The sequence below is a fragment of the Solanum lycopersicum genome, chromosome 8, assembly GCF_036512215.1.
Source record: "Solanum lycopersicum chromosome 8, SLM_r2.1".
NCBI classification, from domain to species: Eukaryota; Viridiplantae; Streptophyta; class Magnoliopsida; order Solanales; family Solanaceae; genus Solanum; species Solanum lycopersicum.
The window spans coordinates 15,811,504-15,838,427 of NC_090807.1; the positions used below are offsets into that span (position 1 = coordinate 15,811,504).

Sequence of the window (26,924 nt, forward strand, 5' to 3'; positions counted from 1 at the left end):
ATATAACCTTTTTAATATCATTTATTCATATGCCATGGGACCTTGGAATCATGGACTTAACATTAAGACATCCCAGAAATGAGGGCTCAACAGATGGAACCTCAACTAGGGAGTCTTCATTAGCAAACACAAAGTCTGCTTCGTTCATTCATACGTACTCCATTTCATTTCATTCATATGCCAGTGTAAACACCAGCTATACCTAGGATGTAGTTTAAGACTTTCATTAGGTTTGTTGTGTAATGACCAAGAATGACCTAATGTCATTACTTGAATCTAACTCACCTTTTGATTGTCCTATCCTAACACCTTTGGTATCATTCATTTCATTATGTGCATCACTTGAGGCTGGCCTCATTCTTTCATTGGTAAATTTAACTCAAGTGAGCATCATGAAATCCAGTGTCTACCCCACACCAAAAAGAGGTGGAATCACCGGCCAAAGTGACCCAATAACATGCTAGCGTACATGGGAATCGAACCTCACCAGATCCCTATATTGGCAGTATAGGTTCGAAGACTAGGAGATATAACGAGACCCATACCCGGCATGCCGGACAGTCTCATCTCATGAGAGTTACGTGAACCTCCGTAATTAAGTTTTATATTTTCTTGGAGATTGATTGTCTTTATGATTTCATAAAAAAACAATAATGAAAAATATTTCCTCTATTCAACAATAGTTTTTCATTATACTATTTTGAAATGTCCGATAATAATTGTTCATTTTATAAAATTGATGTATAATTTTACACTTAGTTCCTAATTTACTCTTATTATTAATCATAGTCATTTCTTTATTATATTATACAGAAATTAATTTATTATATTCAAATGGTGATATAATAAAATTATCTTTTTATTTATAATTTTTTAAAAAGTGTGCAAACTCAACCGTGTATATGTAGAAAAAGAGTATGATATAAATTATGTCTATAAATGTTTTTCTTAATAGGTGGCAACTCAAAATTTAGTCCCTTTAGAGAATAGTATTTTCAAAAACAAAAAATATTGGTATTTGCGTAAAATTTCAAATGTTATACTTTATCATTTCTCCATGTGACATGTTCAACATCATAATATCTCATAAAAAAATTATAAATAATTTATTATTAGTTAATTTCTGTATTATTATCCTTGTATTTATAGTTTTATGTTTTTTATTTGGAAATGATATTATTAAGGAAAAAAAAAGCAGCACATATAGAGACTTTATCCCCCAACTCCCATGGTATCCTTGTTTCTTCTCTACCCATCTCTCATTTCTCTCTCTCTGTAACAAACAAACAACTCTGTTTCTTCTTCTTCCTTCTTCCCTAATTCTTCTCACAAAGAGTCTTGGTTCATCAGAAATTTCTTGAATATGGGTTCATCCAAGTCAGATCTGAGGTCAACGATCTACCCAGAACCTGTTGACCACTTCAACCAGCTACCTGATCCAGTTCTTCTCTTGATTTTCAACAAGATCGGTGATGTTAAAACTCTAGGAAGGTGTTGTGGCGTTTGTAGAAGGTTTCATTCACTTGTTCCTCAAGTTGACAACGTTGTTGTTCGTGTCGATTGTGTTATCTCTGATGATGATGATGCATCATCATCATCTTCTTCATCTTCTGCTGCTGCCTCTTCTGATAAGTCACGTCACCCCATTTCTTCCCTTTTTCGACTTGTATTCCTTGGTCTTGTTAAACCCTTTCAATCCCTTACTCAGTTGATCTCCATTTCTTCAAGGCGATGTACTGCTTCATCCTCTCTTGTTGATGATGATTTTGAGAAATATTCTGTTACCCATCATTCCCCTACGCAGGTTCTGAAGAATTTTGATGAAATTAAGTTGCTTAGGATTGAGTTGCCTAGTGGGGAATTGGGTATTGATGAAGGTGCTTTGCTCAAGTGGAGAGCTGATTTTGGTTCTACTCTTGATAATTGTGTTATTCTTGGGGCGTCTTCGGTGATTCAACCGGTAAGTATTGACGATTTAGTCGAGGAACAGTGTGGAAATGGAAGTAACAGTTTGGGTGATGGTAATGGAGAAACAGATAATGGGAGCATACCTGAGTCGTTTTACACTAATGGGGGTTTGAAATTGCGTGTTGTGTGGACGATTAGTTCTTTGATAGCAGCTTCTGCAAGGCATTATCTGCTGCAGCCGATTATAGCAGAGCATAAGAAGCTTGCGAGTTTGGTTTTGACGGATGTTGATGGGCAAGGAGTATTGTGTATGAACAGGGAGCAGCTGGAGGAGTTGAGAGTAAAGCCTCTTTCAGCTTCATCGGCCTCGAAAAGGACCATGGTGCCAGCACTGAACATGAGGTTGTGGTACGCCCCACATTTAGAGTTACCTGATGGGACAGTGCTTAAAGGGGCGACATTGGTAGCAATTAGGCCTAGTGAGCAACCTAAGAGAGAGGTTGGGCCAGATGGGAATTGGGTGGCAGCAGCATTTGAGGAGCCCTATGGGACGGCTGCAAGGATGTTGGTTAAGAGGAGGACTTATTGTTTGGAGATGAACTCGTTCTGAATCAAATTGAAGTTGTCAAGGGAGCTCCTTGGATTGACGACAAAGGTAATTTCTTGTCCTATATATATATGGTTTTGGGTCAAATTTGTAGAAATAATGGTAGAAGATTGAAGAAGTTTGTCCTGATTACAATTTTATGTGTCATTATGACTATGAGCTTATCGAGTTTATTCTCTTTGCACACACATATACATTGATAGATACTGTTTGGTTCAGTGGTTTTAGTTAATCTCATCTAGCATTTAATTTAATCAACTGATCTAAGTGTGTGAAGATCTATTCATAGGGAGTTTCTTGACTTCTTTTGAAAATACACTGGTATAAATCTGAGTTGAGTTAGGTGAAGAGGAGCAAGACCCGTGATAATCACAGAGTATCTAACCGTACATCGTTGGCCTCAGGAATTTTTAAAAGATCTGAGATGTGTTTTTCTTGGTCAATTCTGAAGACATTGTTAACGTGGGTTGTTTATCAGTAAGCTGGTCATTCATCCAAAAAATGTGTCCCCTTGTCTTCACTTCCTTTAATTTTAGATCCTTAAGCAAGAAGGCACCGGTGTCAGCACATAACCTAATTTCTAGGTGCGGAACTTAGGGAGCAGAACTTGCATTTTAAGCTTGTTTGTATCTTTCTTTCTTTTTATTGGGGTGCATTTGTATACATAATCGCACCCGTTTTTACATCCTCTTGAAATCACGTAAATATGCTGAGGAGCTAGCATGTCAAATTTATATATTTTTTCTTGTTAAAAGACTCTTGTATTGATTAATTACTAAAAGAATGACTGGAAATGTCTAATCATTATTCTATGTTGCAACCTTCTAGTTCATCATGATTTTTATTTGATATTGTACATTGGTTGCAAGGTGGAACAAAGTTTGTGTCTATACCATTTTTCAACCAGCAAATGTGCTAGTGTTAGCTAAGTTTTGATTGGCTGGTTTTTCGTTTACATAAAACAGCTACTTCTTCACTTTATCTTAACCTTTTGGCCGAGAAAGGTATAAAGCAGCTGCTTCTTTTGGCTTTCTCCAATTTCTTTACGTGTTTTGCATCAGAACTAATATGAAGCGTATATTCAGAGTTGTCACTTGTCAGTATATAAGCATCTATATTATACACAATATTATTATCATTTTCAGGGAAAACTAATAAAGCTGGATTAACTCATACTGAAAAAGAGCAGAAAAGAGAATTTTGTTGAGGTAGCTCACCCTGAGTTGTTTGATCAAGCCAGTCTTGCTTCTGGAGATGAAATGTCAGTTGCGGGCTAACTATGCGCTTTAAATCAGCCCATGTTATGCATGTTGATGGGCGGCATATGCTTATGTTTTAATTTGGGGCATATACTTCTAAGAATGCACGAAGTGCTTCCGTTTCATTTAACAGTTAGCTAAGTGCCTTCAACTTTATAGCGACACACATTTGATAGTCCTTTTTCTGTAAATATTTTAGTTATGGATATCTTATGCTGTGTCATGTACCTTTTATGGTTTTATTGAGCAATGAAATGTACGTTTTGCTACATTTGTGCTAAGTTTTCACTTATTGTTTACAGTGTTATGTGAAGTGGTACAGTATCCTTTTCATAAATTTTACTATGTTTTATATAGTTAACTATAACCAACCATTGTGAGTCTAATTGGCATGTGATTGTATCATTTGAGGCGAAAGGGTTAATTCTTATGCAACTTCAGGAGATATATTAATGATAAAACTCCACACTTATGATGTCAATATCTGAGTAAAGTAAAATGTGATATGGTGATGGAGTTACTCAATTCTATGATATCTTGTGCTTGCAATTTTGTCCAAATTAATCAATCTTATGATGCAACGTATTAGTAAGAGTTGGTGTTTTGTGGCGAAGAGGTTGCATTCAATGCATCTGGACTGATTGGTTGGTATGTAACATACCTGTGCACAACAGAGAAAGGTTTTGATTCCAATTCTGAGAAAAAGACAGCCAATTGGCAGTAATCATTACTTTTTTGAACTGAATTGAACCAACCTAGCAGTTGCCAATGATGACATGATTGAAACCAACACCAAGTATTAGTTGGAATGCATAGACAAATCATGGTCAAAGTTGGATGACATGTCCGTTACATTTTGAAATTGCATTGTTTATCACTAATTTTTATTTTTCACAAAGAACATTCTTTGGATCAAGAAGAAAGTAAAATTGAAGTATCAATCATTTCCTTTGTTTTCCTGTGCAGCTGAAGGGGGACTCTTTAATTCCTCCTCCTGCAAAATATGGAGTAGCCAAAAAACTTTTAGTATTATAGTATTTTCTTACTGCATCTCTCCGACCAGCAGTCTAGCACCATGCAACAACCAGCGTGACTCGCCAGAACCACCCTCACCAAAGTTAAAAGACCTTTCTCCTCCACCATCACCTAAACAAACAGCATGATGCAGCATCAAATTATGTTTGTTTTCAATTAATTACCGAGGAATGAATGGAAGATCAATTTTTGTGACCAGAGTAACTAAGAAATGGAAACCAAAAAATAATTTAAAAAAAAGGATATGAATACCTTACAAAAATCTGTCGTGATGTAATGCATACAATTAGCACATTCAGATCTTCTCGATTTCTTAATATGATTTTCAGATTTCAGCTTTTCTCTGTATGGTACTAAGTTATCAGGCTCAAGCAATTTAGCAGCCCTTTTATTGCCTAACCTCTTTTCTGTAATGCTGCAGTATCGGAAAAATGCATGAGCTAAAGTGATCGATGGAAGTAAAAAGAAATTTCACAGTTCACAAACAGCTTCTGCCTTCGTTTCCAACTATTGAATGAAAACCCACATGTGTAGTATCTCTTCATCAAAACTTCTAATAAATCACTTCTAATTCATCCTTTTAACTTAAAACAAAATGGATACTTAAACGAGAAGAAACAAAACAGCATTGAAATTCATTCAGCAATAGAAACACTTGACAAATTACTAAACAATTCCAGGAAATCATTTGTGCAGCCCAAACCAACAAATTGGGGCTACTACACACCATTGAAAATCTATATCTAGCTATATAATTAATTCTGGACATAAGAGAGGCAGTGTAGCAGTTTCAATGATAGAATACATATTTTTTTCTGCTAAATTATATAAACCAAATCATCACCTGTTTTAACTATATTATTACACCAGTTTAAAGTTATTAATAGCTAACCAATGTTGCAGTCATAAACATTAATGACTCCCTTGTTCCAGAGGATATCAAGAGTCACAAAATGTTTTTTCCCTGAGTTCATGACTGCAAGAATCCTCTTTGCCCCTATCCAATCCATGCCACCAGGACCTGGTCTCTTCCCTTCAACGACATCCTCTTGCCGTACAAACTCAGCGAGTAACTGCTTAAAGGTTCTGCCACCATCTGTTGTTGTTTCCTCGCTCATAATCTTAAATTTGTTTATGAAGCTAACGATAGATCGTTGAGATCCATGATCCTATCCTGAAATCATAGTGCTCAGTGATTCTGATATGCCCCTCCCACGTGAGGCTAAGAACTTACTGAAATACCAATTAATATTAGTTAGTAATTATTGAACAGATAAAACAAACATTATAAATTGAAGGTTATTGGAGAAAACTTACCAAGTCCTCCCACCAAACATTCATACTAGTCATGTTCTTAAAACTATTTTCATCAAGATAATGCATGGAGTAGAACTCGTGATCATTTGTTTCCATCAGTGCCAACAAAGTAGCCTTTTATAGCTGAAGGCACGAACTTGTAAATATTCACCTTCTTAAGCACCAACTTCTCTCTTACGGTCATTGACAATTATCCAATAAATTTTTTTCCATATTTGATATTGCCTTGACAAACAATTTTCTTCTCCTCTTAGCATGTGGAGTACATGGATCCCGTCCTCTTGGATGTCAATTCTTTCACAGCCTCGGTCAATGTTTGAAGACACCTGACAACATCATCATCTTTTGTCTAGCACTTACAACATTAAAAGTCAGAACATTTATTACAAGTGGTAGCCCCAACACTTCTTTCAGCCCCACAAAATGGTGTCAACATTCTTTCAGAACCACAAACACCAATGATTTTTCTTCTTACCACTTTTTTCAGCACAAACACTAGCCCTTACAGCTGCATTAATCATATCCTCATCAAAAACAACAAGTTGACCAGCATCAACTTTTTCTCTTTTGATGGTTCTTGCTCCAACAATTCCCATTTAACTCTAACCACCATAGGATCAAATAGTGTCTCATCAAATGCTTGAGCAACAAGGAATGATATTTGCAACTCTTTTTCTGTTGGGACAAGACATAGATGCACAACCTATAATAAAAAATATGAGTTTGTAAGATAATCTTTCAAGGTGACTTACATATATGTTGGAACAAATGAGTCATTTGTAGCAACAAATTATCAATCTTAACCAATAAATAGGAAATCTGTAACAAACAATTTTTTTGAGATAAGGGTAATTGTGTATTTACCAAAGTCATAACTTACTTACAATCTCATTAGAGCATAACAAAACCTACCCGTAGGGAGATTACAAATTGCTCATGAAATCAACAAAAGAAGTTTTATATCCCTCATCATATCCTGTTTACACCAAAAGTATAAAAGACTAAGGCTATTCATCCTTATCTTATCGATGTTGTTACACTTGTCCCAAAACATCTAGAAATCCTTTCTTTCTGTAGAGTCAACCAAATGCAAGCTGGTATCAACTTCCACCAGTCTTCAGTAAATGTCTTCTTCCTATCTCATTCCAGCTGTCTAGCATATCCTTAGTGGTTTTTGGAGTTGCCCAGCATACACCAAGGTTGTAAAAAAAACACATGTTCCATAGGTCGGTAGCTGCCACCTTGCAGTGGAGGAAAAAATGTGCATTGACTTCAGCATCTTGATCAGACATAAAACATCTTAAACAAATTTGTCTTCCTTTTTTTCTGAAGCACTTCATGTGTTAGACATGCCCTTCTACACACCAACCAAGCAAAACATGAGACCTTTAGAGGTAATTGTATCTTAAATTAGTTTCCAAGGCCAAGTTGTATTTCTTCTTTGAGCATCATTGATACTCCAGTAGCAAGACTTCACTGTGAACACTCCTTTCCTCTGTAATTTCCATATAGGCTTGCCAAGCTCATTCGAGGTGCCTGGGAAGGTATTTAGGATATGAAATAGAGCAATGATTCTCTCCATCCCCAATCATTGAGGGTTCTTCTAAACAAGAAATTTCATCCCTGAGGGCTCCACATCTGAGAAATTGTGTCCTTTTTCTATTGGCTGGAGTATAAGTAAATCTAGAAATAGAGTTGCAAGGAATTCTTCTCCAATCCATAAATCATTTCAGAAGTCAATTTTCCAGCCATTTCCCACCTTAAGTGAAATGTTATCCTTGAACCCTGGCCATAGTCTTCTAATCGTCTTCCAAACACTACACACTAGAATTCCCGGAACCTCCTCAGTAGACCAATGACTTTGTAGTCCATATTTTTCAATGATTACTCTCTTCAGTGCAGAATCTCCACTACCATTTCTGCAGAAGGAAGGAGGCTTAGCTTTTTTATGTCCAATCCCCCGTGCTTCCTACTAATTGTTACAATATCCCACTTGACTAGCTTGTTATAACGTCTATTTTCTCTTTTTCTGTTCCAAAGGAAAGATCTTGTAAGTTTGTTGATCTTTTTCTCAATAATCTTTGGACTAGGGAAAAGCCTCATCCTGTATGACGGGAGAGGATTTACTTGACGAGGGTCAATCCCTCCCAAAGAGAGGTAAGGAATGTTCCACCTTCCAAGTTTCCTGTCACATCTCTTTAGAACATCATTCCACAGTCCTATGTCCTTGTTTTGTGCTCCCAAAGGCATGCGCAAGAAGACTGAGGAGGCGCTGGAGTGAAGTGATTCCGGGGCTGGGATCACGAACGGGAATCTAAATAGAAACGCTAAGGTCGAGATAGTCTTGCCCAAATACTATGTGGGTAAAGAAGTTATTTGGCAACCAAGATTGCTAGCTACCAGTTATCTGTTGCTTATATGGTTTACTGGAGAGCAAACTCTTTTGTCAATCAACATGTAGCCCAGGGACACCTTCAAAAAGAGTGAGAATAGCTATGATGTGTATGATTTGTGTCACCTCAGCCTCACACAAAATCAGAGAATCATCTGCATAAAGTAAATGAGTAAGCCCCACCTCATTCTCCATGCTCCCCTGTATTTGAGCTTTAAAACCTCTTAACCATCCATTGACATTTTGTAACGATCTGTTTAGTCGTTTTGAGCAGCAGATTTTATTCTGGAAAAACAGGCTGAGGCGACGGACCCAATGACGGACCGTCATGGACACGACGGACCGTCGCAGGGTCTCGTTTCAAAACACTTAGAAAAACTGAAAATTGGGTACTGAAAATCGACTCTCTGAACTTCGTAACGAAATGGCAGGACGGACCGTCACAGGTGTGACGGACCGTCACAGACCCTTGGTGGAAATTTGGGTCTCTGAACTTTGCGACGACCTGCAGGACGGACCGTCGCAGGCACGACGGCCCGTCACAGGCACGACGGCCCGTCACAGGTTGCGCAATCCCAGTCCGGGTCGGATTTCTTGATACGTTTTAAGGGACGTTTTTGACTATTCTTGCCTTAATTATAAAGTTATTGGGTTAATGTTAATAAGTCTAATTACTTGGGGGTTAAAAGAAGTAACCTTAAGTTAATTAGTGGGGCATCATTGCCATCTTTTATTCTTAATTATATACTAATTAGGGTAAAAGAAAGAGGGTTGGAATAAGAAAAAGAAAAGAACAGAAAAAGAGAGAAGGGAATCGATAGAGAGAGACGATCGAGAAGGGGAAACACAAAGCTTTGGAGAAAAATTTGCTTGCTTGATCACTAATCTTCGGTGGAGGTAGGTTATGGTTTTCATGCTTTCATAGTAAACTCTTAATAGAGAATGATATATATTGATAGTATTGTAAACCCTGCTATGTGCTTAATTGTATGCATGCATGAACGTGATTATATAATTGTGATTATATTAAGCATGATAAAGTTATTGAATCCCAAATCTTGATAAAAACCTAATCTATTTTTAATTATGATGCCTTGGTAAGGGAGAAGGCTTGATGAACCTTTTGATGAGATTGATGATGCCTTGGTAAGGGAGTAGGCTTGATGAGTTGATAGAATGAGATTAGGGGATCGGGTGTCACGAACCGACATGTAGAATTAGGGGATCGGGTGTCACGAACCGACACGTAGAATTAGGGGATCGGGTGTCACGAACCGACAAGTAGATTTAGGGGATCGATGTCACGAACCGACACATAGATTTAGAGGATCGGAGTGTCACGTACCGACACAAGAGGATTAATGAATATGAGGGAGCGGAGTGTCTCGTGCCGACACAAGAGAAATAAAGATAATGAATCTTGAAAGATGTTAATATACTCAATCTAATGAACATGATTCCCAAATGAGTATGGTATTGAGGCTTGAGTCCTCATGTGTGAACTTGATGGTAATTGTTAATGATATAGTGCTTGTTTTTGCTACATGTTGAGTATCATAGTTTATTTTATGATATTACTTTGTATATATTGTTTTCTTTTTTGAGTTGGTCGATGATGTCTACTCAGTACCCGTGTTTTGTACTGACCCCTACTTTTATGTTTTCTTCTTGTTTAATTGTGGAGTGCAGCAAGCGTGCCGTCATCTTCGACTCAATAGTAACTCTAGCCAGTCTTCATTACTCCGGATATCAGGGTGAGCTAATGCTTCTAGCTTGGACTGGATCTTCCTCTTCATGTCTTGATGCCTTGAAGTTCCGGCATGGACTAACTTTTATGTATTTTTAGCTTCTTAGAAACTCTTAGATTTAGTAATTTGAAGTAGATGTTCTTGTGATGATGACTTCCAGATTTTGGGAAATAATAGTTATTGAATTGGTTTTCATTAATGAGTTTAAGTCTTCCGCATTACTTTATGTTGATAGTATATTGAAATGTTAAGGTTTAGGTTTGGTTGGTTCGCTCACACAGGGGAAAAGTGTGGGTGCCAGTCGCGGCCCGATTTGGGTCGTGACAAACTTGGTATCAGAGCATTAGGTTCGTTGGTCTCATCACACAAGAACAGGTCTAGTAGAGTCTTAAGGAACGGTAGGGGGACGCCTTTACTTTTCCTTGAGAGGCTATAAGACTTTAGGAAAATTTCACTCTTTCATTCTTTCTTTCGTGCTACTACTTGAGTCCAATTGGTATCTAGGCGATACGAATTGGTATCTGACCATCTTCACTCTCTTTCGCAGATGGTTAGAACTAGAGCAACGACTACGCCAACACCAACACCAGCACCGGCGGGACAGGGTGCGTCTGAGCCAGCCACTGGGGCTGTAGCTCGAGGAAGAGCAGCGGCAAGAGGCCGTGGTAGAGGTCGTGGGAGGACGTCCTATAGGGGAAGAGGACGAGCACCTAGTCCATCTGATACTAGGGCAGTGACTCCTCCACCGACTGAGGAAGTAATAAGAGAAGGGGAGGATGGGGAAACTGAACAAGTGCAGAATGAGGGATTGCCACCCCAACCTACCCTAGAGATGATCAATCAGGTTCTCGCCTATCTCAGTGGGTTGTCTGATCAAGGTCAGGCACCTCCAGTGTTTTCTGCGCCAACACCTCCGGTTTCAGAAGTACAACATGCAGCCACTATGGCTCCTCGTATGGAGGCCTCATTGGACATAGGCACATTTCCACGTCTGACTACTGGGCCTATAATGACAAATGATCAGCATGAACTTTTCAGTAAGTTCTTGAAATTGAAACCTCCGGTCTTCAAGGGTGCTGAATCGGAGGATGCTTATGATTTTCTGGTTGACTGTCACGAGCTACTACACAAGATGGGTATAGTAGAACGGTTTGGTGTGGAGTTTGTGACTTATCAGTTTTAAAGGAACGCCAAAATGTGGTGGCTGTCACATATCGAGTGTCAACCAATAGAGGCACCACCTATGACTTGGGCCTCATTCTCTAGCTTGTTTATGGAGAAGTATATCCCCCGAACTTTGAGGGATAGGAAAAGGGATGAGTTCTTGAGCCTAGAGCAAGGTAGGATGTCGGTCAATGCATATGAGGCTAATTTTCGTGCATTATCCCGGTATGCCACCCAACTATGTTTCAGTCCACAAGAGCGAATTCGCCGGTTTGTGAAGGGGTTGAGGTCAGAATTGCGGATTTCGGCCTTACAGATAGCGGCAACGGCAAAATCCTTCCAAGAGGTGGTAGACTTTGTGATAGAAGTGGAAGGAGTGAAGCCAGACGACTTCACTACGACATCGACATCAAAAAGGTTTCGAAAGGGAGGTGAGTTTAATGATGCTTACACTAGGAGACAGGGTTCGGGAAGTTACTCAGTCCGACCAATTCAGTCTTCACTACAGACTGTAGTTGGGGGACCACCTCTGACCGGTCAACACTTCTCCGAGAGACCTATGCTTGACTCCAGAGAGTGTTACGGATGTGGGGAGACTGGACATATTAGGAGAAATTGTCCAAAACAGAGTTACAGACCCCCAATAGCTAGAGGTAGAGGTGGTCATGGTAGAGGCCGTTTTTCTGGAGGGCGTGGTGGTCGAGGAAATGGTGGTCACCAAAACGGCCGAGGTGATGGGCAAACTGGAGCCACTACATCACAACATGGTAGGGGCAACGGACAGATGAACGATAGGGCCCATTGTTACGCTTTCCCTGGGCGGTCTGAAGCGGAGGCATCTGATGCTGTCATCACAGGTAATCTTTTGGTTTGTGATTGCATGGCTTCTGTATTATTTGATCCCGGATCCACATTTTCTTATGTATCTTCCGCATTTGCTAATGGTCTTAATTTACATTGTGAATTGCTTGACATACCTATTCGTGTTTCTACTCCGGTGGGTGAGTCTGTGATAGTTGAAAAGGTGTATAGGTCTTGTCTTGTAACTTTTGTGGGGAGCAATACTTATGTAGACTTGGTTATCTTAGAAATGGTTGATTTTGATGTAATTCTGGGTATGACTTGGCTTTCTCCGCAATTTGCGATCTTGGATTGTAATGCTAAAACGGTGACGTTAGCCAAGCCTGGGGCAGATCCATTAGTGTGGGAGGGTGACTACACTTCCAATCCGGTGTGTATCATCTCCTTTCTTCGTGCTAAGAAAATGGTTAGTAAAGGGTGTTTAGCTTTCTTGGCACATCTCAAGGATGACACTACTCAAGTACCTTCGATTGAGTCGGTTTCGGTAGTCCGCGAGTTTTTGGATGTGTTCCCTGCAGATCTTCCTGGTATGCCACCAGATAGGGATATTGACTTCTGTATCGATCTTGAACCGGTCACACGCCCCATTTCTATACCCCCTTATAGAATGGCTCCCGCAGAGTTAAGAGAGTTAAAGGCCCAACTTCAAGAGTTGTTGAGCAAAGGCTTCATTAGACCAAGTGCATCTCCTTGGGGTGCTCCGGTTTTGTTTGTGAAGAAGAAGGATGGGAGTTTTCGAATGTTCATAGACTACAGACAACTGAATAACAAGTATCTTCTTCCTCGCATTGATGACTTGTTCGATCAGTTACAAGGTGCTTGTGTCTTCTCTAAGATTGACTTGAGATCCGGTTATCATCAGTTGAAAATACGGGCAACGGATGTGCCAAAGACTGCTTTTCGAACGAGGTATGAGCATTACGAATTTGTAGTGATGTCTTTTGGTCTTACGAATGCCCCTGCTGCGTTCATGAGCTTGATGAACGAGATTTTTAAGCCATATTTGGACCTCTTCGTGATCATATTTATTGATGATATATTGGTATACTCAAAGAGCAAGAAGGAACATGAAGAGCATTTGAGAATGGTATTGGAAATGTTGAGGGAGAAAAAGCTTTATGCCAAGTTCTCTAAGTGTGAGTTTTGGCTAGATGTAGTGTCCTTCTTGGGGCACGTGGTTTCTAAAGAAGGAGTGATGGTGGATCCTTCTAAGATTGAAACAGTGAAGAATTGGGTAAGACCTACTAATGTGTCAGAAATAAGGAGCTTTGTTGGGTTAGCTAGCTACTACCGCCGATTCGTCAAGGGATTCTCTTCTATTGCTTCCCAACTGACGAACTTGACTAAGCAAAATGTTCCATTTGTATGGTCGGATAAGTGTGAGGAAAGCTTTCAGAAGCTCAAGACTTTGTTGACTACCGTACCTATCCTTACCTTGCCAGTAGAGGGTAAGAACTTCATTGTTTATTGTGATGCATCCTATTCTAGTTTGGGTGCAGTACTAATGCAAGAGAAGAGTGTGATTGCTCATGCTTCAAGGCAATTAAAGGTGCATGAACGTAACTATCCGACCCACGATTTGGAATTGGCTGCGGTGGTGTTTGCATTACAGCAATGGAGACACTATTTATATGGGGTTAAGTGTGAGGTCTACACGGATCATCGTAGCCTTCAGTATGTCTTTACTCAGAAAGATTTGAACTTGAGGCAGAGGAGATGGATGGAACTATTGAAGGACTACGACATCACTATTTTGTATCATCCAGGGAAGGCGAATGTTGTAGCGGATGCTCTAAGTAGAAAGGTGGGAAGCATGGGAAGTCTAGCTCACTTGCAAGCTTCTAGACGCCCACTGGCTAGAGAGGTTCAGACTCTAGCTAATGACTTGATGAGATTAGAAGTAAACGAGAAGGGAGGATTGTTGGCTTCTGTGGAGGCAAGATCTTCCTTTCTTGACAAGATTAAGGGAAGACAGTCTGATGATGAGAAACTGTGCAGAATTCAAGATAAGGTATTGCGAGGAGAGGCTAAGGAAGCACAAATTGATGAGGAAGGTGTTTTGAGGATCAAGGGAAGGGTATGCGTACCCCGCGTCGATGATTTGATCAACACTATTCTGACAGAGGCTCATAGTTCAAGGTATTCTATACATCCGGGTGCAACCAAGATGTATCGTGACCTAAAGCAACACTTTTGGTGGAGTAGAATGAAGCGTGATATTGTTGACTTTATTGCCAAGTGTCCAAACTGTCAACAAGTAAAGTATGAACACCAGAGGCCCGGAGGAACACTTTAGAGAATGCCCATTCCTGAATGGAAGTGGGAGAGAATTGCAATGGACTTTGTGGTTGGTCTTCCCAAGACATTGGGAAAGTTTGATTCTATTTGGGTAATTGTTGATAGGTTAACTAAGTCTGCTCACTTCATTCCGGTCAAGGTGACTTACAATGCAGAGAAGTTAGCCAAACTTTACATCTCGGAAGTGGTGCGATTGCATGGGGTTCCACTATCCATCATATCAGATAGAGGTACGCAGTTTACTTCTATATTTTGGAAAACATTGCATGCGGAATTGGGTACTAGGTTGGACCTTAGTACTGCGTTCCATCCTCAGACCGATGGTCAGTCTGAGAGAATGATTCAAGTGTTGGAAGATATGCTTCGTGCATGTGTGATAGAGTTTGGTGGCCATTGGGATAGCTTCCTACCCTTAGCGGAGTTTTCATACAATAATAGCTATCACTCAAGCATTGATATGTCTCTATTTGAAGCATTGTATGGTAGGAGATGTAGGTCTCGCATTGGTTGGTTTGATGCATTTGAGGTTAGGCCTTGGGGTGCTGACCTTTTGAGGGATTCGATAGAGAAAGTGAAGTATATTCAAGAAAAGCTTCTAGCGGCGCAAAGTAGACAAAAAGAATATGCAGATCGAAAGGTTAGAGACTTAGAGTTCATGGAGAGTGAACAAGTTTTGTTGAAAGTTTCACCAATGAAAGGGGTGATGCGGTTTGGTAAAAGGGGTAAACTAAGTCCAAGGTACATTGGACCATTTGAAGTACTTAAGCGAGTAGGAGAGGTGGCTTATGAGTTAGCCTTGCCTTCAGGGCTGTCCGGAGTACATCCGGTATTCCATGTGTCGATGTTGAAAAGATACCATGGGGATGGAAACTACATTATCCGTTGGGATTCAGTTTTGCTTGATGAGAACTTGTCTTATGAGGAGGAGCCTGTTGCTGATTTAGATAGAGAAGTTTGCAAGTTGAGGTCAAGAGAGATTGCATCCATCAAGTTGCAATGGAAGAATCGATCCGTTGAAGAAGCCACTTGGGAGAAGGAGGCGGATATGCGAGAAAAATATCCACATCTGTTTACAGATTCAGGTACTCCTTTTCGCCCTTGTTTTCCTTCTTTTGATCGTTCGGGGATGAACGATGGGTAAATTGGTATGTATTGTAACGACCTGTTCAGTCATTTTGAGCAGCAGATTTTATTCTGGAAAAACAGGCTGAGGCGATGGACCCAACGACGGACTGTCATGGACACGACGGACTATCGCAGGGTCTCGTTTCAAAACACTTAGAAAAATTGAAAATTGGGTACTGAAAATCGACTCTCTGAACTTCGTAACGAAATGGCAGGACGGACCGTCACAAGTGTGACGGACCGTCACAGACCCTTGGTGGAAATTTGGGTCTCTGAACTTTGCGACGACCTACAGGACGGACCGTCGCAGGCACAACGGCCCGTCACAGGTTGCGCAATCCCAGTCCGAGTCAGATTTCTTGATACGTTTTAAAGGACGTTTTTGACTATTCTTGCCTTAATTATAAAGTTAGTGGGTTAATGTTAATAAGTCTAATTACTTGGGGGTTAAAAGAAGTAACCTTAAGTTAATTAGTGGGGCATCATTGCCATCTTTTATTCTTAATTATATACTAATTAGGGTAAAAGAAAGAGGGTTGGAATAATAAAAAGAAAAGAACAGAAAAAGAGAGAAGGGAATCGATAGAGAGAGAGACGATCGAGAAGGGGAAACACAAAGCTTTGGAGAAAAATTTGCTTGCTTGATCACTAATCTTCGGTGGAGGTAGGTTATGGTTTTCATGCTTTCATAGTAAACTCTTAATAGAGAATGATATATATTGATAGTATTGTAAACCTTGCTATATGCTTAATTGTATGCATGCATGAACGTGATTATATAATTGTGATTATATTAAGCATGATGAAGTTATTGAATCCCAAATCTTGATAAAAACCTAATCTCTTTTTAATGATGATGCCTTGGTAAGGGAGAAGGCTTGATGAACCTTTTGATGAGATTGATGATGCCTTGGTAAGGGAGAAGGCTTGATGAGTTGATAGAATGAGATTAGGGGATCGGGTGTCACGAACCGACATGTAGAATTAGGGGATCGGGTGTCACGAACCGACACGTAGAATTAGGGGATCGGGTGTCATGAATCGACACATAGAATAAGGGGATCGGGTGTCACGAACCGACACGTAGAATTAGGGGATCGGGTGTCACGAACCGAGACGTAGATTTAGGGGATCGGGTGTCACGAACCGACACGTAGATTTAGGGGATCGGGTGTCACGAATTGACACGTAGATTTAGAGGATCGGAGTGTCACGTACCGACACAAGAGGATTAATGAATATGAGGGAGCGGAGTGTCTCGTGCCGACACAAGAGAAATAAAGATAATGAATCTTGAAAGATGTTAATATACTCAATCTAATGAACATGATTCCCAAATGAGTATGGTATTGAGGCTTGAGTCCTCATGTGTGAACTTGATGGTAATTGTTAATGATATAGTGCTTGTTGTTGCTACATGTTGAGTATCATAGTTGATTTTATGATATTACTTGGTATATATTGTTTTCTATTTTGAGTTGGCCGATGATGTCTACTCAGTACCCTTGTTTTGTACTGACCCCTACTTTTATGTTTTCTTCTTGTTTAATTGTGGAGTGCAGCAAGCGTGCCGTCATCTTTGACTCAACAGTAACTCTAGCCAGTCTTCATTACTCCGGATATCAGGGTGAGCTAATGCTTCTAGCTTGGACTGGATCTTCCTCTTCATGTCTTGATGCCTTGAAGTTCCGGCATAGACTAACTTTTATGTATTTTTAGCTTCTTAGAAACTCTTAGATTTAGTAATTTGAAGTAGATGTTCTTGTGATGATGACTTCCAGATTTTGGGAAATAATAGTTATTGAATTGGTTTTCATTAATGAGTTTAAGTCTTCCGCATTACTTTATGTTGATAGTATATTGAAATGTTAAGGTTTAGGTTTGGTTGGTTCGCTCACACAGGGGGAAAGTGTGGGTGCCAGTCGCGGCCCGATTTGGGTCGTGACACATTTGCTCTCTTAATCATGTGCTTGAGGCCTTTCATGGCTAGAATGGGTTGGAAGGGTGAAAGACGGTCCCCCTACCTTAACGCCCTTTGAGATTGGAAGAAACCTTAAGAGTTTCCATTTATAATTAGTGAGAACTTAACTGTGGATATGCAGAAGCTTATCCAGTTAAGACACTTCCTCCCTAAACCCATGTCCTTCAAGATTTTGGCAGAAAAGACCAATCAACATGATTATATGCCTTTTCTACATCCAAATTACACCAGTTACCAGCCATTTATTTCGTTTAATTTGACTTTGAAGTCCACCAATTCATTACCAATAAGTGAGGCATCCATAATTTACATTCCTTTTAAAAAGCCATTTGGTGTACATCAACCAATCTCCCAATCACTTTCTTCAACCTTTCAGTGATTAGTTTGGAAATAATCTAATACTCTCCCTATCAAGCTAATAGGTCTGAAATCTTTTATTTCCTCCGCCCTAGATATTTTAGGAATCAATGCTATCAAAGTATTAAAATCCTTTTTCAAAGACTTCATTTTGGTGAAAATTTTAAATGGTCAACATCAGATCCTCCTTCAATGTTCCCCAACACGAATTCAAGAAACTAATTGTGAAACCATCAGGACCTGGAACTTTATCTTCATCACATTGTTTTAAGCATCCCAACACCTACTCCTCAAATCAAGGTCTTTAAGTCCAAGTTTTTCCTTCCTGAGTTATAGTTGGACAACCTAGGAAATCAAATCGAAGTCTCCAGTTTTCTGTATAGAGCTTCTTATAAAAATCAATCATAGTGTTCTGATTAGTGATTTCTATAAGGTCTTCTACGATCTCTCCCTTGTCTATCAACCTGTCAATGATGTTGCTAATCTTACCAAAACACCTTGTATTATTATCCCCTTGTTTCAGCCATAATACTCTAGATTTTTGTCTCCACCTTGATTCTTCAACTTTTTTCAGCTCTTCCAACTCCACTACTATGGTTGCTCTTATCATTATTTCATCTTCAGTCAAATCTCTTGTTCCCTTTAACTCATCAATTTCAGCCAGTTTTTCCTGCAAGTTTTTCTTCTTGTTTACTATCTTCCCAAAGTTAGCTTTGCTCCATTTTTTGAATTTTTCCTTAAGCATTTTTAGCTTAACATTGAGTCTATAGTCTGGATATCCTTCCAACAAAAATTCCTTCCACCATACTTGGATCAATTCAGTAAAACCTTCCACCTTAAGCCACCAGTTTTCAAACTTGAAGTTTGACCTTTTCTTCTCCCAGGTTCCACATTCTAACATGATAGGGCAGTGACCAAAGAGGACTCTAGATGGTACCTTTTGATTGATATTTTTTAATTTTCCTTCCTATGCCATAGAGAATAGGAATCTGTCTAGCCTCGATGCACTTGGGTGATTTAAGGCCTCTGAACCATGTAAAAACTCCACCATGTAGTTGGGGTCATGTAATTCCATTTCATGTATCCATGTTGAGTAATCAGACAAAAAAAATATTATGTTATATCCTTTTATTTCTTCCATAGTATTGTGTGTTAAAGTCTCGACATGTGACCCAAGGACCAACATAAATGGTTTTAACAATAACCAGTTCCTCCCAACATATTGAAGTGTATGAGGAGCATACACTTCAGTAAGGTACCAAGTATAGAGGTTATGAGTTGAAACAAACTCATAAGTGATGGAATATTTACCAGCCTCAACTAAAGTCTCAATCCAGCTTCTACTGTCCCACATCATAAGGAACCCCCCCCCCCAAACTAGTACCCACAACTTTTAGATAAACACATTTCATCCACCGAAATGACCATAATTGCTTAGCAATTACTTTCAACCTCCTTGTTGAGCTTTGTTTCTTGAAAACAGTAAAAATCCATTTTCACATTGGACTCTTCCCCACTCTTCTCTTGATTTGAACATTTAATCCCTTTACGTTCCATGTTAATAGGTTAACTTTCATTTAAAAGTTTAAACAAAAATTTCTCCCCCTGTTACCTTCCACTTCTTCATTAAGACTGGATTTAAGGTTTTTCAACTCATTTTTGCCAATTCCCCTGCTCTTTGGAGTAGACGCTACCAAATTAGGCCTCCTGTTATCTACCAATGATTTTCTCTCATCAATATTCATTAACAAAACTATAGTTTCCTTTTCAAATAATTTGAAAGCTAACCCATAAGTATCTCATAGCTCTAAGAAATGAGAGTTAACCCAATTTGATGCTTTCATGTCGATAGCTTCTTGAGAAAGAGTAATTTGCATATTGACTGGATCAGCGTCATGTAATTGTTGAGTCTGCATATCCTTATCTGTTTCTTGCACATGTTCTCTTCCTTTATTGGGGATTTCAGCTTCATGCGGTTGAGTTTCGCGAACCCACTCTTGGGTGTTGGAGAAAATCCTTTCTTTCCCTTCTTTTTGCCGCATTGTATCTTCCTCCTCTTGTTAAATCTCTATTTCCCAATTCTTGAAAAGACCTCTAAGGCCTTTTCCCCCGTCCACGTCCTTCTCACATGAGCAGACCTTGGGGCTCTTGGACTTTTTTCAATTCTCCATTGGTCTTGGGTGAACTTGTGATTTATTGTGTTTTGGGCCTCCGTCTGAAGAAGACAAAAACAAAAGTTGGCCTCCATTTGACTTCAAAATTAAATTTGAAGGGGGACCATACCCCTTTCTTTTTCTCCTCCCCCGGTAAAAGGTTGGCAACCTCATCAACCCCTCTATTAACCTCTTGATAAATCCACGAGGATTGCTGGTTAAAGAGACCGACTCACCATATTCTTCGATGGTGAATCTAGTCGGAAAATTTGTCCACAACTGCAAGGTGAAGAAAATTCTGACATTCAAGATTTTCACCTCCTTTGAAATCCTCGAACTGTCACCTTCAAGCCTGATTCTAGCCATTAAGGTGATTTGTTAGTTGTGTCTCTTCCTCCATTTCGACCCAACGCCCGCAATGTCTTTGAAAGTCATTTATGACCATAGATGCAGTGGGAGACCAACAATTTTGATCCAGGTTGAAGAGGGTCCGTTCTCTCTGTTTATGGCCGCTATTGTTGCCAACCACCAATTCAATTGGAGTTTAGTGTTGTTCCACACCCAATCTCCTGCAATCACATGATTTGTTGTGCCTCCTGTCACGAACTTGAACAAGAATTTTCCACCCCCCATCTCCATATTCTGTCTTTTCACCATCTCCTTAATCTTATTTCATTAGAGGATTGAGAAAGGATTTCTTCTTCTACTTAAGAAGGGATTTCTGCTTCTACTTGAGATGGGAGGATTTTTGTATTTACTTGAAAAGGGAGGATTTCTGGTTGACAAGAAATTCGTGGATCTATTTCAAACACTACTTGGGATGCAATATTTTCTATAGGAGAATTGAATTTTAGCTTCTTTTTTACCTGTTTTACTCCTTAGAGTTGTTTCTCCAATTTTTCTTTTGACAGGATGCATTCTATATACAAAAAAAAAGGTAAAAAGAAAAGGTTATGAATGATTTGAAATATTACTAAATATTTGCCACATGACTCATACAACTTATGCTGCAACAATGACTATTTGTTCCAATATGAGTGATATGTTGCATCATATGACTCGTCTTTTGCAAGACATGAGAACTTATCCACTTAAATGTGTATTTCCAACAAATCACATGAACACAAAAACAAAATTGTTTTTACAAAACTAAAATTATTTGTGAACAAAATTAGTTTTCATTGAACAAAAACGAGTGTCACTTTTTAACAAGTACACACCATCACCCACATACAATTCAATACCACTCATGCAACAGAACAAAAATAGCAACGCAACCCTAATCATGGTTTTCTAGACGAGTTTATTTCATAAAAGGGAATAACAAAAAAATAAACAACTCATTTACCCACTTCAAAGAAGACTGAAATAGTCCATATTAAAAAACCAGAAAATATTTCATAATCCTAATTTTATTTTACCCAAGATATCGACGAGAAGAAAGAATGATCAGCAACGACGAGGAGGATCTATTATAGATAAATAATGGAGAATGTGCAACATATTACACTTATGTTGTTGAAAAATATAGCAGTACATAGTAGAATTGTGGAGAGCTCAAGATCGTACATAAATGAACAATTTTTTTGAAATAGAGAAAATACATAAAAAGTCCCTTGAACTTGACAGGAAAACTTACTTTATCACTTAAACTTTGCGAATGTTTAAATACCCCCTTAAATATCTTCCAACTGAAATAAATATACCCTTAGCGACTGACGTGACAAATAAAAGAGTTATCAGTGCGTAACTCATCAAAAGTTGAAGAGAAAAAGTAAGTGGGTCCCACTTGTCTTTTTTTTTCCCCAAGCACTTTGTCTTATTTTTGCAAGCTTGGCTCTTTCTCTATCCCGCCGCCGCCCTACACGTTTTTAATGGACATCACAAATCAAATTCAATGAAGCTCAACCATGACATACTTCAACTTATCAACCAACCCTTTTTGTTCCTCCTTCATCGAGAGATCAACGATTGTGAGACCATCAAATATCAATAATATTTTCCACGCCGGCACCCATGAACAAAAAGCCGGACAAATGCTTCCCCGACTTTCTTCTATTCATCATCTTTTCTTTCTTTTTATGTGTAATCGTAATTTCTATTGTTCAACCGAACATCTTCCGGCATGTGAAAGGTTTCAATTCTTGAAATATATCATTTTTAACCTAGTATGACTAGGCTAACTTCAGCAGTTGCTGTTCAAACATTCACCGATTGTCCTTCTATGACTCGAAAAGTGGAAGTATGAAATTCATATAAACACACAATGTTATTCACAATTTTAATTTTTATCGAAAACATTCTTCTATTTTTTATTCACAAGTTCTAAAAATTAATTGTGAATATCAAACACATTTAATAAAATAGTTTACCTGCTTCCAAAAGATAACAGAAATCTCCGATAGTCGCAAAATTACTCATTATTCTTGGATCAATTTTTTTTGCTCATTCAACTTATTTTCTTTTATTCTTGCTTTATATTTCCTTTTTGTTTTTCTATAAAAAAAATAGAAAAATTAAATTCGTTCACTATCCGACATGTTGTCAACGTGTCAATGAGGTGACACTTATGTGGCGCGTGTATATCACCTTCCTTCCATGAAACTAGTAGTGTATGTATAAGATGATACTTAATTCAGTTGAAAAATGTTTAACGAGATATTTAAACACTCGTATAGCTCAAGTGCTAAAGCAAGTTGTCCTATCAAGTTCAGAGGGGTTTTTATGTATTTCGAACAGTCCTTTAAAGAGGAGAGAGAAAATATGATTGCTGGTTTTGAGGGTTGATGTGATAATTGTCCTTTTTAAAAAATCAAAAAATTACCTGGTAGTTATTGTTGCCACAATTCTGTCAAAACAGATGCACATTTCTATGTAATAAGAGTGGTAAAAAAATTTATCATTTGTTACAACATGTCATAACCAAATTGTAGCAGATACCACAAACCTGTGTGCTAATAGAAGTGAATTTGTTGCCACAAGTTATATTCTATTGGGACACATGTAAACTAATATTTTCCAACAGAAGTTCTGTGGCCCATAGATACCACATAATTGACATTTGTTCCAACATAAAAAAGTACAATAATAACCCTAAATGTATAAGGAGTCTCTAAGATTGTCGTATTAGATAACACATTAATATATAAGCAATCAGTCTCTGCCACCAAAAAGCAATCAGTCCATAAGATTGTTGTATATTAGATAATACAATAATTTATTCAATTGTATCCATAACATTTTCATTTGAAGCTATGAAGTTTGATATTTTAGTTTTACGCACAAACACTTTGAGCCTTTAAAATCTCATAACTTCATAACAACGAATAATATCTCATGCGAAGAGATTGAGCAACAATCCTAGAAGATGGTACTTATAGTCCATCATTTAGAAACTCAACAGCCAAAAGCCCACAACCCCTACATCATGTACTAAATAACTAGGACAAATTACAGAAATACTCACCTTTTATTTCACTTATTTCTATTATCCCCTATTACTTTTAAAAATCTCTAAAATCCTTTTTTTAATGTATTCGAGTTGCATATTAATATATTTGATCCAATATTTAATGTATCTGAGCCACATATTTTGTGTCCGAGCTACATATTAATGTATCCGAGCCAGGATTTAATGTATATGAGCTAGTTCTTAATGTATCCAAGCTACATATTAATGTACCCGAGATAATATTTGATGTATCTAAGCTACATATTAATGTATTCGAGTTTTAATTATTGTATCCAGTTTTTTTAATTTTTAAGGGATTGATGTAATTAGAAACTTATTAGGGTTGGATTGTAATTTCATAGTAAAGCTATGAGATTTGTGTAATTTACACAAAAAACTAATAACATCACATTTGTAAATGATATGTATGGACAATCACTTGCTTGTTGGGAAATGCAGCAACATAGTTGACTTCGAATGGGTGAGAATTGTTCGACCAGCTAGTTCGATGCTAAAAAAGTCATTGTATTAAAGGTACTTTGGCAACATTGTAGACAATTTTTGAATCTCATTAGAAAATTGTTGTTTCTCCTCTATGAGACATTGAATCATACATATTTATGCATCGTTCCTTCAATACAATGACCGCCAGGACCCAATAAAACTTCCCATCACAATTTACAGAGACATAAACCTCATCTATCAGCCAAGGTATTCCAACGACTATACTAATCCCTTTGATAATGTTGAAAACTTTCTCCTCATTATTAGAAACAAATTGGCCTTGTCAATATATGTTTTAAAAAAAACAATTAGTGGTGATATATCGATATCATTGTGATTTACTGAACAACTTGAACTTCTTTCGCAGATGATGAAAAATTAGATCCACATGCATCAGTTTATTTGTATGTATCAACAAGTGTTAATCAAAAAATAATTGGCATAGTTATACTTTGTCATTTGGGTTCGGGACGTTTGCTAGAACCATTCCTTATTCTACGAAAATGCAACTACAAAATCTAGTTGTTCAAATCCAAGACGCGAGCATTTAGATATTTAGTGCCTATCCTTGTTTTTTTTTGTAATTGTATAAAGATAATTAACTAGTGGACATCAAGAACAATAATAATATTTGACTTGACTTAATGTTGTGCATATTGGTTTTCAAGAACCTCGCGTATCCATTTAGAGAATAATGACATTAGTTGAGTTGGACTCTCACTGAAATACTTATAACCTTGAAATGGATATTGTCGCTACATCAAGGGTCCAACTCAACTTATGTCATTGTTCTCGAAATGGATAAGTGAGGGTCTTGACAAGCAACATGCATTAAAATAAGTCAACTAACTATTATTAATGTTGTTGATGTCCACTAATTAATTATCTTTACACAATAACAGAAAGACAAGGATGGGCATTACATAGCTAAATGCTCGAGTCTTGGATTCTAACAACTAGATTTTGTAGTTGCATTTCTGAAGATAAAGGACCGATTCTACCTAATGTCCCAACCTAACAAGTGTTGGAATGATGAGATATAACTATATCCACTTATCTTTTGATTAACACCTACTGATACATACAAATAACTAATTTATTGCATATGCATGTAATTTTTACTATCTGTAGAAGAAGTTGAAGTTGTTGAGTAATCAAAACAATACCAATATATCACCATTAATTATTTTTCTCAGACTATACATCAACAAGGACAATATTGTTTTTAACTATGAGGAGAAGGTTGTTAACATTATCAAAAGAATTAGGATGGCCGCTATGCTGCCATGACACCTGACTGATGCGTTTTATGTCTAGGTAAATTATGATGGGAATTTTTATTGGTCCTATTGGTCATTGTATTGAAGGAACGATGCATAAATGCACATAATTTAATATCCTTGTCATGGAGAAACAAAAGTAGAAAATTGTAAGTGAGAACCAAAAGTTGGCTACAATAATGCAAAAGCACCTTCAATATAGTGACTATTTTTTTTAGCAAAAAGACCGAACTGATTGGTCAGCACTTAAATCTTACAAGGGCAAGAATGTTTGTCACCCATTTGAAGTCAACTACGTTGGTGGCATTGCCTAGCAAGCTAGTTTTTTTTTAACCATTGATTCATTTTTTACCATTTACAAATGTGCTAATTATTTTTTAATACATGATATACAGGGATGGTGGATTTTTTGTTGCTGAGTTTCTAAGTAATGTAATACAAGTACCATCTTCTAGGATTGTTGCTCAATCACTTCACTTGAGATATGCTTCAGTATTATGGAATTACGGGGTTAGAAAAGCTCTGAGTGACTATATTAGTAACAATGAAAACCCACGACTGTGCAGACCTAAAAAAATAAACTTCATAGCTTCATATGAAAATGTTATGGTTACAATTGAATAGATTTAATGTATTATATAATATGACAATCTTATGGAGTGACTGCTTATATATTAATGTATTATCTAGTATGACAATCTTAGGGACTGCTAATATATTAATGGTTATGGTTATTATTGTATTTTTTATGTTGGAACATATGGTTGTTTGAAAATATAATACAATGGTTTGCATGTTTCCCAACAGAATTATAATATTTTTACCTAACACCTTAACTAATTTCCTTTTCCAACTAGATCTTTATGTATTACATTCATACATGTATTTTTTTTTATATTTTTATAGAGGACAGGTTATTTTAGTCTGATAATGTGTGAAGGATATACTTCTGATATTCCTCTATTTCTATATGTACTATATCAGCTAGAACTATTGATTTCATGAACCAAAGGGTTGAAGCTAATGAAGGAGGAAAAGACATTGTTTTTATAATGGTAACATTAGTATTAATATTAAGAGCATTGGTGAATCCCTATATATAGAGGACAGTTTCCCAAAACAAGAATGAAGCTTACCTAATTACATTTGTCGTATCAAGTCTATTGAAGAATCCTCCTACGTTAAACGTTCTTTACACCAAAAGTGAAAGAACAATAGACACTTCATCTTAATAATCTGCAAATGACTTCTCTTATTTTCAAAAACTTTGGAATTTCTCTCCCATCGTATACAGGCAGGAACTAATTAATCTCCATCACTAACAAGGTGGGAAATTTAAATCTTATAAATAAGGTGAAAGTCTCCTTTACTTTTTTAGAGCGTATCACTATTTTGAAATGATTTCAATTTTTATTTTATTATATTATCCGTCCCTACCAGCTTACACCTTTTTTGATCCCTTGGTAATTAGAACTCACAACCTC

The 26,924-nt window shown here is 37.7% G+C and overlaps 2 protein-coding genes and 1 long non-coding RNA gene across 8 annotated transcripts; 2 read left to right on the plus strand and 1 right to left on the minus strand.

Annotated features, from left to right (window-relative positions):
- Positions 1-1,036: 1,036 nt before the first annotated feature.
- LOC101247348 (F-box protein At5g46170) lies at positions 1,037-4,043 on the plus strand. The gene is made up of 2 exons (XM_004244920.5): positions 1,037-2,563; positions 3,661-4,043. The coding sequence occupies exon 1, from the start codon at positions 1,364-1,366 to the stop codon at positions 2,516-2,518; it is 1,155 nt and encodes a 384-aa protein (XP_004244968.1). The 5' UTR covers positions 1,037-1,363; the 3' UTR covers positions 2,519-2,563; positions 3,661-4,043.
- A 1,381-nt stretch (positions 4,044-5,424) lies between these two features.
- LOC104648750 (uncharacterized) lies at positions 5,425-10,039 on the minus strand. The gene is made up of 2 exons (XR_742720.4): positions 6,127-10,039; positions 5,425-6,042 (listed from the first exon to the last, which is right to left on the minus strand). It is a non-coding gene; the product is annotated as an uncharacterized lncRNA (long non-coding RNA).
- LOC138337769 (uncharacterized) lies at positions 7,379-17,534 on the plus strand. 6 transcript variants are annotated; one of them, XM_069288079.1, is made up of 4 exons: positions 7,379-7,520; positions 10,208-10,272; positions 10,814-12,287; positions 17,277-17,534. In XM_069288079.1, the coding sequence occupies exons 3-4, from the start codon at positions 11,462-11,464 to the stop codon at positions 17,306-17,308; spliced, it is 858 nt and encodes a 285-aa protein (XP_069144180.1). In that variant the 5' UTR covers positions 7,379-7,520; positions 10,208-10,272; positions 10,814-11,461; the 3' UTR covers positions 17,309-17,534. The 6 variants fall into 6 exon arrangements, with proteins under 6 accessions (XP_069144180.1, XP_069144179.1, XP_069144178.1 ...); XM_069288078.1 differs by lacking the exon at positions 7,379-7,520 and adding an exon at positions 8,544-8,682; XM_069288077.1 differs by lacking the exon at positions 7,379-7,520 and adding an exon at positions 8,548-8,690.
- The last annotated feature ends 9,390 nt before the right edge of the window (positions 17,535-26,924 follow it).